Source organism: Macrobrachium nipponense, chromosome 33 (genome assembly GCF_015104395.2).
Source record: "Macrobrachium nipponense isolate FS-2020 chromosome 33, ASM1510439v2, whole genome shotgun sequence".
Taxonomy (NCBI): Eukaryota; Metazoa; Arthropoda; class Malacostraca; order Decapoda; family Palaemonidae; genus Macrobrachium; species Macrobrachium nipponense.
The window spans coordinates 12769795-12782585 of record NC_087219.1 but is presented as its reverse complement, the minus strand read 5'-3'; the positions used below and the strand labels follow the sequence as shown (position 1 = coordinate 12782585).

The 12791-nt window shown below is 41.5% G+C and overlaps 1 protein-coding gene across 4 annotated transcripts in view; it reads left to right on the top strand.

Moving 5' to 3' along the window:
• Positions 1-12791, top strand: part of LOC135202945 (bridge-like lipid transfer protein family member 3B) — a 318889-nt gene that overhangs the window by 213896 nt on the left and 92202 nt on the right. For all 4 annotated transcript variants that reach the window (XM_064232430.1, XM_064232433.1, XM_064232432.1 and 1 more), the window contains one exon: positions 8625-8791. In XM_064232430.1, the coding sequence (XP_064088500.1) occupies positions 8625-8791 (167 nt within the window). The remainder of the gene's footprint in view (positions 1-8624; positions 8792-12791) is intronic.

The following is a 12791-nucleotide window of genomic DNA, read 5'->3' as shown; positions in this document are numbered from 1 at the left end:
GCTATAGACTCCGTCGTCCCCGATAGAAATTCGAATTTCGCGGCACACTCTACAGGTAGGTCAGGTGATCTACCGCCCCGCCGCTGGTGGCGGGAATAGGAATCATTCCCATTTTCTAAGACAGATTTTCTCTATCGGCCGTGACAGCAACATTGTTGTTGTTACTCCTGATTTGATTTTCGTGTTTTTTCATCGCTATTGATCTTCTAAGCCGGTTATTTTGGTGACGTATTGGATCTTTGGTTTGGCATACTCTTTCGTTGACTGTTTTTTGGACTTGGTTTTGGATATTTCTCATGATGTCGGATTCTAGCTTTACGGTTAGAAGACAGTGTGTAAATGAGGGATGCATGGTGAGGCTACCGAAAGCTTCGGTAGACCCTCACACAGTTTGTAAGGGGTGTAGAAGGAATGAATGTTCAATTTCTAACACCTGTGATGAATGTGTAAATATGAATGAGGAAGAATGGAAGAATTTAAATTCATATTTAAGGAAATTAGATATGGATAGGGCTAGGAAGGCTTCCTCCAGAAGTGTAAGTAGGTCTCGCTTTAACGAGCCTATTAAATTAACACCTAACCCTAAACCTCTATCTTCTTCCTCTAGTGATAAGACTGCAAATCCGGCAACGGAAATTGCAGATCTTAAAGCTGCGCTACAAAGGATGGAACGTCAAATGCTGACGTTGAAAGGTAAGCACAGTGATAGTGAATTAAGTGTCCCTAGTGCAGTGGAGGGTGCGTCTGATCGGCTTCATCTCGCTCCCAGGCCTAGACCTCTTCCAAGCTCACAGGCCCAGAGGAGAAGGAATGTCAAAAGCCTTTACGGAGGTGATGGAGAATCCCCACCGATCAGGCGTCCCCTCGGCAGATTCTGTGACAACCCGAACTGCCAAGGATCGCTATCGAAAAAGCATCCTAAAGAAGTGTTTTTCTTCGTCAGATTCTTCACCGAATGTAAGGGGATGGAGTTCTGATGAACTGTCACGCCCCTTAAAGAGAAGTTGGAAGGCTCCAACTTTGGATTCAAGTCCTGAACTTTTCTCCGATCTATCACCTTGTGAGAAGAAGAAAAGGAGATTGGTTCCTAAACGGAAATCGGAGTTTCCTTCCGCTTCTAGACATCCCTCACCTGAATCAGGGAAGGAAAAAGAGAATGCGGCTGCGAAAATTATCCTAAATGTGCAGGAGCAACTTTCGGCCTTAGTAGGAGTTTTTACTAAGGAGACTCCCAGGAGAAAGGACTCTTTCCTTCCTATAAAGAAGACGAAGGGAAGGAAAGAAGAAACGGAAGTTTCGGCTTATACCTAGAGGAGTATGAAGAAAACGCCAACCTGGCGCAATGCGCCAGATGCGTTTGAGACTCCATATGAGTCAGAAGAGCCAGAAGCGCCAGATGCGCCATATGCGCCATATGCGCCAGAAGCGCCAGCCTGGTGAAATGCGCCAGAAGCGCCAGATGCGCCAGGAGCGCCATCCTGCCGAAATGCGCCAGAGGCGCCAGATGCGCCAGAAGCGCCACCCTGCCGAAATGCGCCAGAAGCGCCAGCTTGGCGCAAGGAATCACGAGCGCCAACCCGGCGCAATGAGCCACAAGTGACAAATAAGAGACGGACTTCTTCCAAAAGACAATTAAGCCAAGAGGATTTGTTTAGCTTTCGGAAGGATAAACCTTTACCTGACAGGGACTCTAGTTGTCGCACAAGCGGCCGTAGCCCTTGTCAAGACATAGGTGGTTCCGGAGAAAGCGATAGGAGAGGACATCCTTCGTCTGACAGGAGAGAAAGGTGTCGCACAAGCGGCCATCGCTCTTGCCAGGAGAAGGATAAGGTCGTTTTGCAGGATCAACCTATCTCTCGTAGGGACGCAAGTTATCGCACAGGCGGTCGTCGTTCTTGCGAGAGTGGGGTGGATGTTGCAAGAGGCCAGTCTCCTGCTGGAAATAAACAATCCTCTTCGGAATTGGATTTGGAAGAGATTTCGGACTCTGAAGACCACTCGGCTCCGGGTTTGTCAGATTACAAGACACTGGCAGCCCTCTTACTTCAAGAGTTTGGGGACTCTTTAAGCCCGACTGCTCCTCCTTCTCCAAGGTCCTTATTTACAAGCACGAAGGTCCCGAAACAATCATCTTTTATTAAAATGAAGCCAACCATTTCCATGAACAAGGCTCTCCGATTCGTAGGAAATTGGTTGGAATCCAAGGAGAAGGCGGGAAGACAGTCTTTACCTGCCCTCCTTCCAGACTATCAGGAGAAAGAAGGGAATTTGGTACGAGACGGGCAAACCACGGGGTCTAACTCTCCCGTCCACTGCCGAAGCAGATTTTTCGAATCTGGTAGATTCTTCTAGGAGACAAGGCTTGTCTCCTAGAAGAATCACATGGGGGACTTCTGAGATGGACCATCTCCTCAAGGGATTGTTTAATGTCTTAGAAGTTTTTAACTTCTTAGACTGGTCCCTTGGGGTGTTGGCCAAAAAGACACAAGAGAAGGAATCTCTTAGTCTAGAAGTCCTTCATAGTGTTCTTTCCTGTATGGACAAGGCGGTTCAGGATGGATCAGGAGAGGTGGCCTCTCTGTTTGGAACTGGTATTCTGAAGAAGAGAGTCTTATTTAGCTCTTTTCTGACGAAAGCAGTTACTCCTACTCAGAGGTCATCTCTTCTGTATGCTCCTCTGTCGGACCAATTGGTTTCCTTCAAATCTAGTAAAAGATATTTCTCATTCTTTGACAGAAAAGGCCACACAAGATCTCTTGGCCCAATCTGCAAAGAAATCGAGGACTTCGGGTCCTATTAAGAGAGAGAATCGGGCTCTTCAACAGCCCTTTCGAGGGAGTACCTCGGCCAGACCCTCTTTTAAGAAGAGAGGAGTGCAGAAGAGAGGTAGGTCTTCCTTCAGACCTATCAAGAGAGCAAAATGAGACAACAGTCCTTCAAGCACCGGTAGGAGCCAGACTTGGGAAATTTTCCGAAGAATGGACTCGGAGACAGGCAGAAATTTGGTCCCTTTCCGTGGTAACAAAGGGATATATGATCCCCTTGCGAGGCAGACCTCCCTTGACTACGAACCCGAGGGAACTGTCAGCCCCATACAGGGACCCTGCCAAGAAAGAAGCATTATTGCAACTGGTAGAACAGATGTTGCAAAAGGAGGCCATCGAAGTGGTTCGGGATCCGCATTCCCGAGGATTCTACTACCGTCTTTTTCTGGTTCCGAAATCCTCGGGAGGGTGGAGACCGGTCCTGGATGTGAGCGCATTGAACCAATTTGTGGAGAACACAAAGTTCTCTATGGAAACATCAAAATCGGTTCTTGCGGCTCTTCGTCCAGGAGATTGGATGGTCTCCTTAGATCTACAAGATGCATACTTTCATGTCCCCCTGCATCCATCACCGAAGAAATATCTCCGATTCATGATGCAGGGGAAAGTATACCACAATTTCAGGAGCCCTCATGCTTGCGGCGTTTCTACGGCCCTTCAAGTGTTCACGAGGCTAATGATGAATGTTGCGAGATGGCTACATCTAGAGGGGATAAATATATCCCTTTATCTGGACGATTGGCTAATAAGAGCAAAATCGGAAATTCAGTGCTTGAAGGACTTGGAGAAGACTTTGAACTTGACAAAATCTCTGGGACTGCTCGTGAACCTCAAGAAATCACAATTGATCCCCAGACAGAACATAGTCTATCTGGGGATACAGATGGATTCTCGGGGTTTTCGGGCGTTTCCATCTCAAGACAGAATTACTAGAGGCTTAGAAAAGATCTCGAACTTCTTAGGGAAAGAACGGACCTCGGCGAGGGAATGGCTCAGTCTGCTGGGCACCCTTTCCTCGTTAGAGCAGTTCATTTCCCTGGGAAGATTAAATCTCAGACCTCTGCAATTTTATCTAAAGAGGATGTGGAGTCAAAAGACAGGAGACTTGTCAGACGTTTTTCCCATCCAACAGGGGATAAAATCCGACCTAAAGTGGTGGTTAACCCCATTAACAAGGAACGAAGGGGTGTCCCTCTTGATTCGGAACCCTCACCGAGTGTTGTTTTCCGATGCCTCGGAAACAGGTTGGGGAGCAACACTGGGTCCAAAGGAAGTAGCAGGTATTTGGACCAGACAACAAACTACTCTGCACATCAATGCGAAGGAACTCCTGGCAATTCATCTAGCCCTGGAATACTTCGAAGCGGAAGTCAGAGGGGTGGTAGTTCAAGTCAATTCCGACAACACAGCTCTGGCTTACATCCGGAATCAAGGGGGCACTCACTCTTTCTCTCTGAACGAAATAGCGAGAGCTCTATTAACCTGGACAGAGGAACGGGGCATTATTCTGCGTACAAGGTTTGTCCAAGGAGTAAAAAACCTAAGGGCAGACAGGTTGAGTAGAAAGAACCAGGTTCTCCCGACAGAGTGGAGGCTCCACTCAGGAGTCTGCAGACAAATATGGTCACTCTGGGGGAGACCCCAGATCGACCTGTTTGCCACGTTCCTCTCCAGGAAAATAGACAACTTCTGCTCGCTAGAAGAAGATCCCAGAGCCACAGCGATCGATGCCTTCCTCATGGATTGGTCAGGCATAGACGCATACGCCTTTCCCCCATTCAAATTGCTGGGGGAAGTAGTAAGGAAATTTGTGGCATCGGAGGGAATGAGAATGACTCTAATTGCTCCCTTTTGGCCTTCCCGAATCTGGTTCACAGAGGTACTGGAATGGACGGTGGACTTCCCCAGATCTCTACCAGACAGGACAGATCTGCTCAGAACAACCCACTTTGAGAGGTTCCACAAAAACATCCAAAGTCTCTCCCTGACTGCCTTTCGACTATCGAAAGACTGGTCAGAGCGAGAGGCTTTTCAAAGAAAGTGGCAACTTCAATTGCTAGAGCCCGCAGAGCCTCTACCCTGCGGGTCTACCAATCGAAGTGGGAAGTTTTCCGTAGATGGTGTAGGTCGAAGAAGCTGTCCTCTTCCAATACCTCTGTAACCGAAATCGCGGATTTTCTCCTCTTCTTAGAGAAGAATCCAAATTGGCCGTATCAACTATCAAGGGATATAGGAGCATGCTCTCAGCTGTTTTTAGAAACAGAGGGCTGAATCTCGAGAATAATAAGGATCTTCATGATCTCATCAGGTCTTTCGAGACTAAGAAATTGAGATCGTCGATTCCCCCGAGTTGGAACCTGGACGTTGTCCTAAAGTTCTTGATGTCGGACAGGTTCGAACCTATAGATAAAATCTCATTCAGAGATCTTACTAGCAAATGCATATTCCTGTTGGCTCTCGCAACTGCTAAGAGGATCAGTGAATTGAATGCTTTGGACTCTCGGGTGGGATTTAGAAAAGACTCGGCTGTCATTTCTTTCCAGGATCTTTTCCTAGCAAAGAATGAGAGCCCTTCTAAACCTTGGCCTAGAAGTTTCGAAGTCAAGGGACTCTCTTCTCTGGTAGGAAGAGAGTTGGATCGGTCCCTTTGCCCAGTCAGGACCTTAAAATTTTATTTAGAAAAGAAGACACAGCTTCAGGGATGTCGACAAGGTCTTTGGTGTTCGGTAAGAAACCCCAAGAGACCTATGTCAAAGAACGCACTGGCATTCTTTGTCAGAAATGTAATTACCGAAGCTCATAGGAATTGCCAAGAGAACTTTTTAAAGCTGCTGAGAGTGAAAGCTCACGAAGTCCGGGCTGTGGCAACTTCCCTTTCTTTTACGAAGAATATGTCCATGAGAAACATTTTAGCAGCAACTTATTGGAGGTGCAATTCAGTATTTGCATCCCACTATATAAAGGATGTTAGAATAACATACGATAAATGTTTCGCTCTTGGACCTTATGTATCAGCGGATACTATGCTGGGAAATGGAGCAGACGCTGATCCTTAAATTTGTTTTTAATATTTTTAATAATTAGTTTTAATATTGTTGTTGAGTTGTGGGTTGCTTGAAAGGATGTTCGGGGATGACTCCTTTCAATCTTAGTACGAACCCCAATGAGGATCAGGTGATCGGGATTAGTGTCGTGCTCTATGATCATGCCAATAGGCAAGGTGTTTTGTCATGTAAGTGGATAGGACCCCATTGACAAAGATCCTAAGGTTCTGAAGCGTAAGTGGGTAAGACCCCTGTAACAGACCATCAAGAACTCTTAGCATGAGGTCACTACCTCGCTGAGGCTCTTGAAGCGATAAGGGCTCCTAGGCAGTAGCCATGAAGTCTTTCGCTAACACAGGTAGGAATCAAGGTTTTTAATTTTATTACCTACAACATATGTTGTTTCCTGTCTATTTCAGTAGATTAGCTGTCTCTTACCCTCCGCCAAAGGTGCCAATCAGCTAAGTATACATCTGACAGGTAAGTTGAATGCATAAAAATGTTATTGTCATGATACAATAAAGTTTTATGCATACTTACCTGGCAGATATATACGGTGTATGGCCCACCCGACCTCCCCTCAGGAGACAGGTGGAAGAGAAAATCTGTCTTAGAAAACGGGAATGATTCCTATTCCCGCCACCAGCGGCGGGGCGGTAGATCACCTGACCTACCTGTAGTGTGTGCCGCGAAATTCGAATTTCTATCGGGGACGACGGAGTCTATAGCTAAGTATATATCTGCCAGGTAAGTATGCATAAAACTTTATTGTATCATGACAATAACATTTTTATTGCTGTATTTTGATGTTTATACATTAATATTATAGTTGGGTGCCTTGGGTGCTGTAATCTTTACAGTAAATCATGTTTTTTTTTATCATAAATATGTTCATTCGCAAAATAGATATACTATGTACTTTTAGTTTGGTGTAGCAGCCAAATCATGAAAATAGAAAGGAATTGTTAGGTAATATACTTTTGTTTGCTGATCTGATGAAGGGGAAATTGAAGATAGGAAAGAATAACTTTGAAACTGTCTTGAATTTAGTTTAAGGTGATAGTTGAAGACATATTTGGTGCTTGATCTAAAGTAGGCAGTTATAAACATTGAAATAGTGGTCTTGGGTGGGTTAATTATTAAAGTAGGCAGTTTAAAGCAATTTTTAGGGGGGGGTACCAGGATAACACGGGTATTTACTTATCACGGGGGGGTTCTGGGCCCTATCCCCGCGATTGTCGAGGCCCTACTGTAGTATTTAATTACCGAACAAATTTCATTTTGGGTAGATTGTACTAGGCTTTCAAATAAGATTACCAAACTTATGGCTTATGTAACAGTTCATCACCATCTCTTAATGAACAACCACTTACCAAAGAAATTACTTAAACAACATTGAGTATGATGGAAAAAAACATCTGTTTTGCGATTTAGAGAGATTTTACTTTTAACATAAAGTATGTTTGTTTTACCTATATATATCTATTTTACATTTATGTACAGAAATAAAAGTACTAATTGCAATAATACATTAGTGTATTTTAGCAACTAAAAAGTTATTTTTCTAATTCTTTTGCCAGTAGGCTCAATCAGCTGATTGTGAGAACTTAAGCATTAGCCGTTGCAAAAGGTAGACGATTGGTTTTTATATATATTACGATGATATACTTAACATAAAAATAATAAAAGTGTAAATGTATTCAGTAAGTAAAATATCAGTTTCATCGTCATTACATATATCTTAAATACAGCTGTAATAACCTATTTGACTTATGCATACTGTGAGAGTAACACTTAGCCTAGGTCAGTAGCTCACACATAGTACATAGTATTTTGTATAAAGATGCATAAATGGTCATTAAACCAAGGTAGGCTGTGCACAAACACAGACAGGCTACGTACCTACTGAGTTGTGCTATTTATGTGAGAGAAAAAGAGAAAAAAGAAGTTTATTTTTCAAAGTGTGTTTTTCTAGTGAATGTTTTACAGATATATTGGTAAAAAGGCTAGATAATTGTCTTTAGCATATAAAGTTATCCGTTTAAAATGTGAAGGTTGTTGCGTATATGCATATGTTATGTGGTATTGACAAAGTTAGATGAGGGAAGGTATGGAGTTGCCATTATCTGACAAGCATTTGGCTCTATTAATGTGGATAATTGAAGGATTACTGTAACAGTATTGAATTTGCACTAAAGAATTATCTGAAAGGGAATGTCAGCATGTATGAAAATCATCAATTTCAAAATTTCGAATGGACTGGGGAAAAGACATTTAAAAATGTGTTCACATAATTTCATACTTTGGTTGGTTTTCACATTATGGCATTCTACCTGTATTTTGTTGGGGTTAGCTAAAAAAAAAAGTTGATGGCCTTTATTTAGTTTTCCTGAGACTGTGTTAATAATAGTAATTATATCAATACAGCTAGTGTCCTCTGACAATGCTATGTATTACTATTCCTATAACAGTGTATCATTTAATCTGACAATTTTTGGCAGGCAATGGTAATTGTATGCAGGATACTGACGTGATTAATGTTTTGCAGAAAGTAGAAAATGACAATAAAGACCTCAATTTAATAATTGCAAATGGATTGGTTTCAGCATGTTTAAGAATGTTTCTTCATAGCTTCAAACATTTTATTCAGATAGTTAGTGTTATGGTATGGGTGAAAGGCAGTGTATGATAATAGTAATAGTATTTTTGTTTATTCAGAGGTTACATTATTTTTTTTTTCTTTTTTTCTTTTCAGTGCCCCCCCCAAAGCTTTATATGCAGCTCAACCCCCTACAAGTAACCCTAGATACTTTGTCTATTCTCTGGCTCAATTCATTTGTAAGGAGCCTCCAGCGTGCCATTGTTACTGAAACACCAACCAATTCTTACCTCGATGTCCATTTAGAAGCAATTATGCCCAGGGTAATGTATACAACCTTTTTTCAGTTTCCTATAGATTACTGATGTTTTATACAATTTGATGTACAGGGATTTCTGTTGAATGCCCACTAATGTAATATTTCCATAAATTTTTATTATCAGTATTATGAATGATTTAATGTTAGATCAGTGTCATAATATTTGTTATTGTGCTTAGTATTTATTATTTGTATGTATTTTGACACCAAATTGTGATAGAACTTCCAAAATGCCTCAACTCCTGATTATCCATAATGCTGCTTTATTGAGGAAGACAAGGAAAATATGAAAACAAAGCAGTAATTTTGGGCAAAGATTTCAAATAAAATCTAATTCACAGTTAATGAGATAAAATTTTCCAGCAGCAGCACAACCAAAGCTATAGTATCCTCTTCCCCTAACATCCCTTAGACAAGCACAATGTCATCTCTTAACAACTTTATTTTGAAGTGGTAGCCTTTTGGTGGGCATAGGAGACTTCTGGAGCCATCAGTGCTGTTTTGGTAACAGTATTCATAAGGAATAGAACTTTCGAATAACTTGCAGATCTGTGCCAAATTAGTTGAAGTTGGTAATACCTGTAATTGATCCTTGATTCAACTGCCAATACCTGTAATTTATCCTTGATTCAGCTGGCCTATTTATTTTGTTTAGATAACTTACCAAGTAATTACATTGCTATAAGTTCCTTTTATACAGCAGCTTTGATTCAAAATTTTGTTGGTAATGCTTCAAACCATCATGTAGGCAACAGTCTTGACCACTTGTGGGAGAACAGGAACAACCGAAGCAGAAATTCAGTTGTTCATATACGAAACAAACCTTCGGTCTTAACATTAGGATTAACTAGTGCCAAGCTGGAAACCGGTAGAATTAAAATTAAACTTGTGCAATCCAGGGACTATTAGCATCTATACCAGGTCATGGGGCATGTATACCCAGAATGCCCTCGGCGTCGTGTGACCGACCCGCCAGTTATCTTTCTACCGCCTTTAAGATAGGACGTGTTCTCTGTCTGTCTGTTTAAAGCCAGTTTTAGTTTGCCCGTTTTTATCCATTTCAATTTCATTTTTCTTATTAATTCTCGTTTTCTGAGTGTGCTCAGTGTGGGTGTGATGTAAGAGTGTGTAAGTGGTAAGATGGAGTGTTTTGCATCGCCGTTGGCAGGAACTGGGAGGATTCCTAACTTCGGTGTCGACGGATCCTCATCCAACGTGTAGTAGGTGCAGGGAAAATGTATGTACAATTACTAATCCTTGATCTGTTTGTCGTGGTTGGTTGGTGGAACAGTGGAGGAAGTTTTATGAGAAAGGCCAGTACAAAAGAAAGGAGCCGACGCCATTTTTGGATGACCAAGCGTTGCGGGCTTCTTTTGTATTGGCAATACACCAGACTGCTCCATATGTTTCGCCACCTGCCTTTGATTTGTCCCATACCCCTTCGGTTTCTCCTAGTGGTTCGTTTTCAGAAACTCCAGGAGGGGTTTTGGGTAATTTGATGCATAATGTTTATGCTCCTTTGTTCCCAGCAGGGAGGGGGGGAGCATCGCCATCTTTGCTCCAGGTGCCGCTCCCGATTCGAACAGGATGGAAGGTACGTGGGCTGCACTAGGCCTTCCAGGCGTACCAACCTTGGAAGGTTTGCTGTCGCATTATATAGCGTCACGGTTCCAGCAGAATCCGGCAGCGCTGAATATTCCTCATCCCCCGTGCTTGCACTTTATGAGAAATAATGTCGCGGCTACGCTAACAACTTCATTGTTTATGGCGATGCAGAACGTTGGGGGTAGTTTTGCTGCAAACGCAGGGATGCCAGCAGCAGCAGCCCAATCTCTCCCTACAAGATTGGTGACGTCACAACCGACGTCACACACCGACATGGCAGACGCGATGAAGTCGCAGCCTACTGCTTCTCAGTCTTCGTCGCTGCCTCCAGACTCAAATACGCTTTCTGACTCGGTAGTACACACTGTAATGAAGAAATTACAGGATCTAGAGAAGAAAATTAATAAGAAAGACAAAAAGAAAAGGCCTGATTCGTCTTCTTCGTCTTCTTCCTCTAGCTCGGCGTCATCGCTAAGTTTGATGATGTCACGGCACGTACCAGTCAAGTGTTGGAGGATACTGGATTTCGCGACTGTTTCTCGGGCCAAGAGGAGACGAGTGAATTCTTCTTTATCTTCGGGCCAGGACTGTCACATCCCAGTCAGCAAGAAAGGCAAGAAGTCAGTGGCTGGTAAGCTCAAAGCTAGTTGGTGAAGCCGTTTACAAGAGTCCGAACGAGCGAGTGAGTTGATGGCTGATGGGATAACGGCCGACGCGGAGTTGGCAGTAAAGACTATAAAGAGTCAAAGGAAATCTACAGTGTCGTTGGCGAAATCGTCGTTGGGGGCAAAAAGTGCAGCAAAGGGTAGAGCACAGATACCAGTTTCGCTTGTAAGACTGTTTAAAATACGGAGGAAAGATGATAAGGCTCCTATTAACCCTTAAACGCCAAAGTGGTAAAAAAAAAATGTCTCCCGTGTGCCGGAGGTGTTTCAGAGTGAGCGCGGAAGTGGAAAAAATATTTTTTTCAAAAAATCACAGCGCGCTTAGTTTTCAAGATTAAGAGTTCATTTTTGGCTCCGTTTTTTGTCATTGGCTGAAGTTTAGTATGCAACCATCAAAAATGAAACAAATTATCATTATCATATATAAATAATGCGATATATGATAGTGCAAAAATGAAATTTCATATATAATTGTATTAAAATCGCGCTGTGCGCAAAACGGTTAAAGGTAACACATTACTTTTTTTTTGTTGTAATGTACACTAAATTGCAATAATTTTGGTATATAACACATTGTAAAACGATAAAAGTAACACAGAGAAAATATTATCACAAAATAATGCATGAATTCGTAACGCGCGGACGTAAACAAATATTTTGTTCAAAATTTCACCATAAATCTAAATATTGTCCTAGAGACTTCCAATTTTTTTCAAAATGAAGACAAATGATTGAATATTACTATACTGTAAGAGTATTAGCTTACAAATGCAGTTTTCGACCATATCTGACGAGTTAAAGTTGACCAAATGTCAATTTTTTTATATATATATTTTTTATATGCAATTATTTCGAAAATAAGAAAAGCTACAACTTTTAAATATTTTTCGTTTTATTCTACATAAAATTGCGCACATTTTCATATATAAAACTCTATGAAATGCCTAATATGAAACGGAGCAAATATTCCGAGAATGGGTCGTACGCATTTCAGAGATTTGTTGCGGAGAATCTGCGCGCGGAGGGAAGGAAAGTTTTTTTTTTAAATTCACCATAAATCTAAATATTTTGCTAGAGACTTCCAATTTGTTTCAAGATGAAGATAAATGACTGAATAGTACTAGACTGTAAGAGTTTTAGCTTACAATGCGTTTTTTGACCATTTCGGTAGAGTCAAAGTTGACCGAACGTGGTTTTTTTTTCTATTTATCGTGATTTATATGCAAATATTTCAAAAATGAGAAAAGCTACAACCTTTAATTATTTTTTGTTATATTCTACATGAAATTGTGCACATTTTCATATATAAAACTTTATGTAACGGCTAATTTAAAATGGTGCAAACATTACCCCAATCACACGTATGATTTTTTCGGAAGAGTTACAGCGCGGACGTAAAGAAAATGTTATTTTTTTCATAAATTCAACATGAATCGAAATATTGTGCTAGAGACTTCCAATTTGTTGCCAAATGAAGGTAAATGCTTGAATATTACTAGAATATAAGCGTTTTAGCTTACAATTGCGTTTTTCGACCATTTCGGTAGAGTCAAAGTTGACCGAAGGTTGAAAATTTGTCACTTATCATTTTTTATATGAAAATATTTCAAAATTGATAAAAGCTACAACCATGGGTTGTTTTTAGTTGTATTGTGCATGAAATTGCGCACATTTCCATATATAAAACTTTATGTAACGGCTAATTTTAAAATGGTGCAAACATTACCACAATCG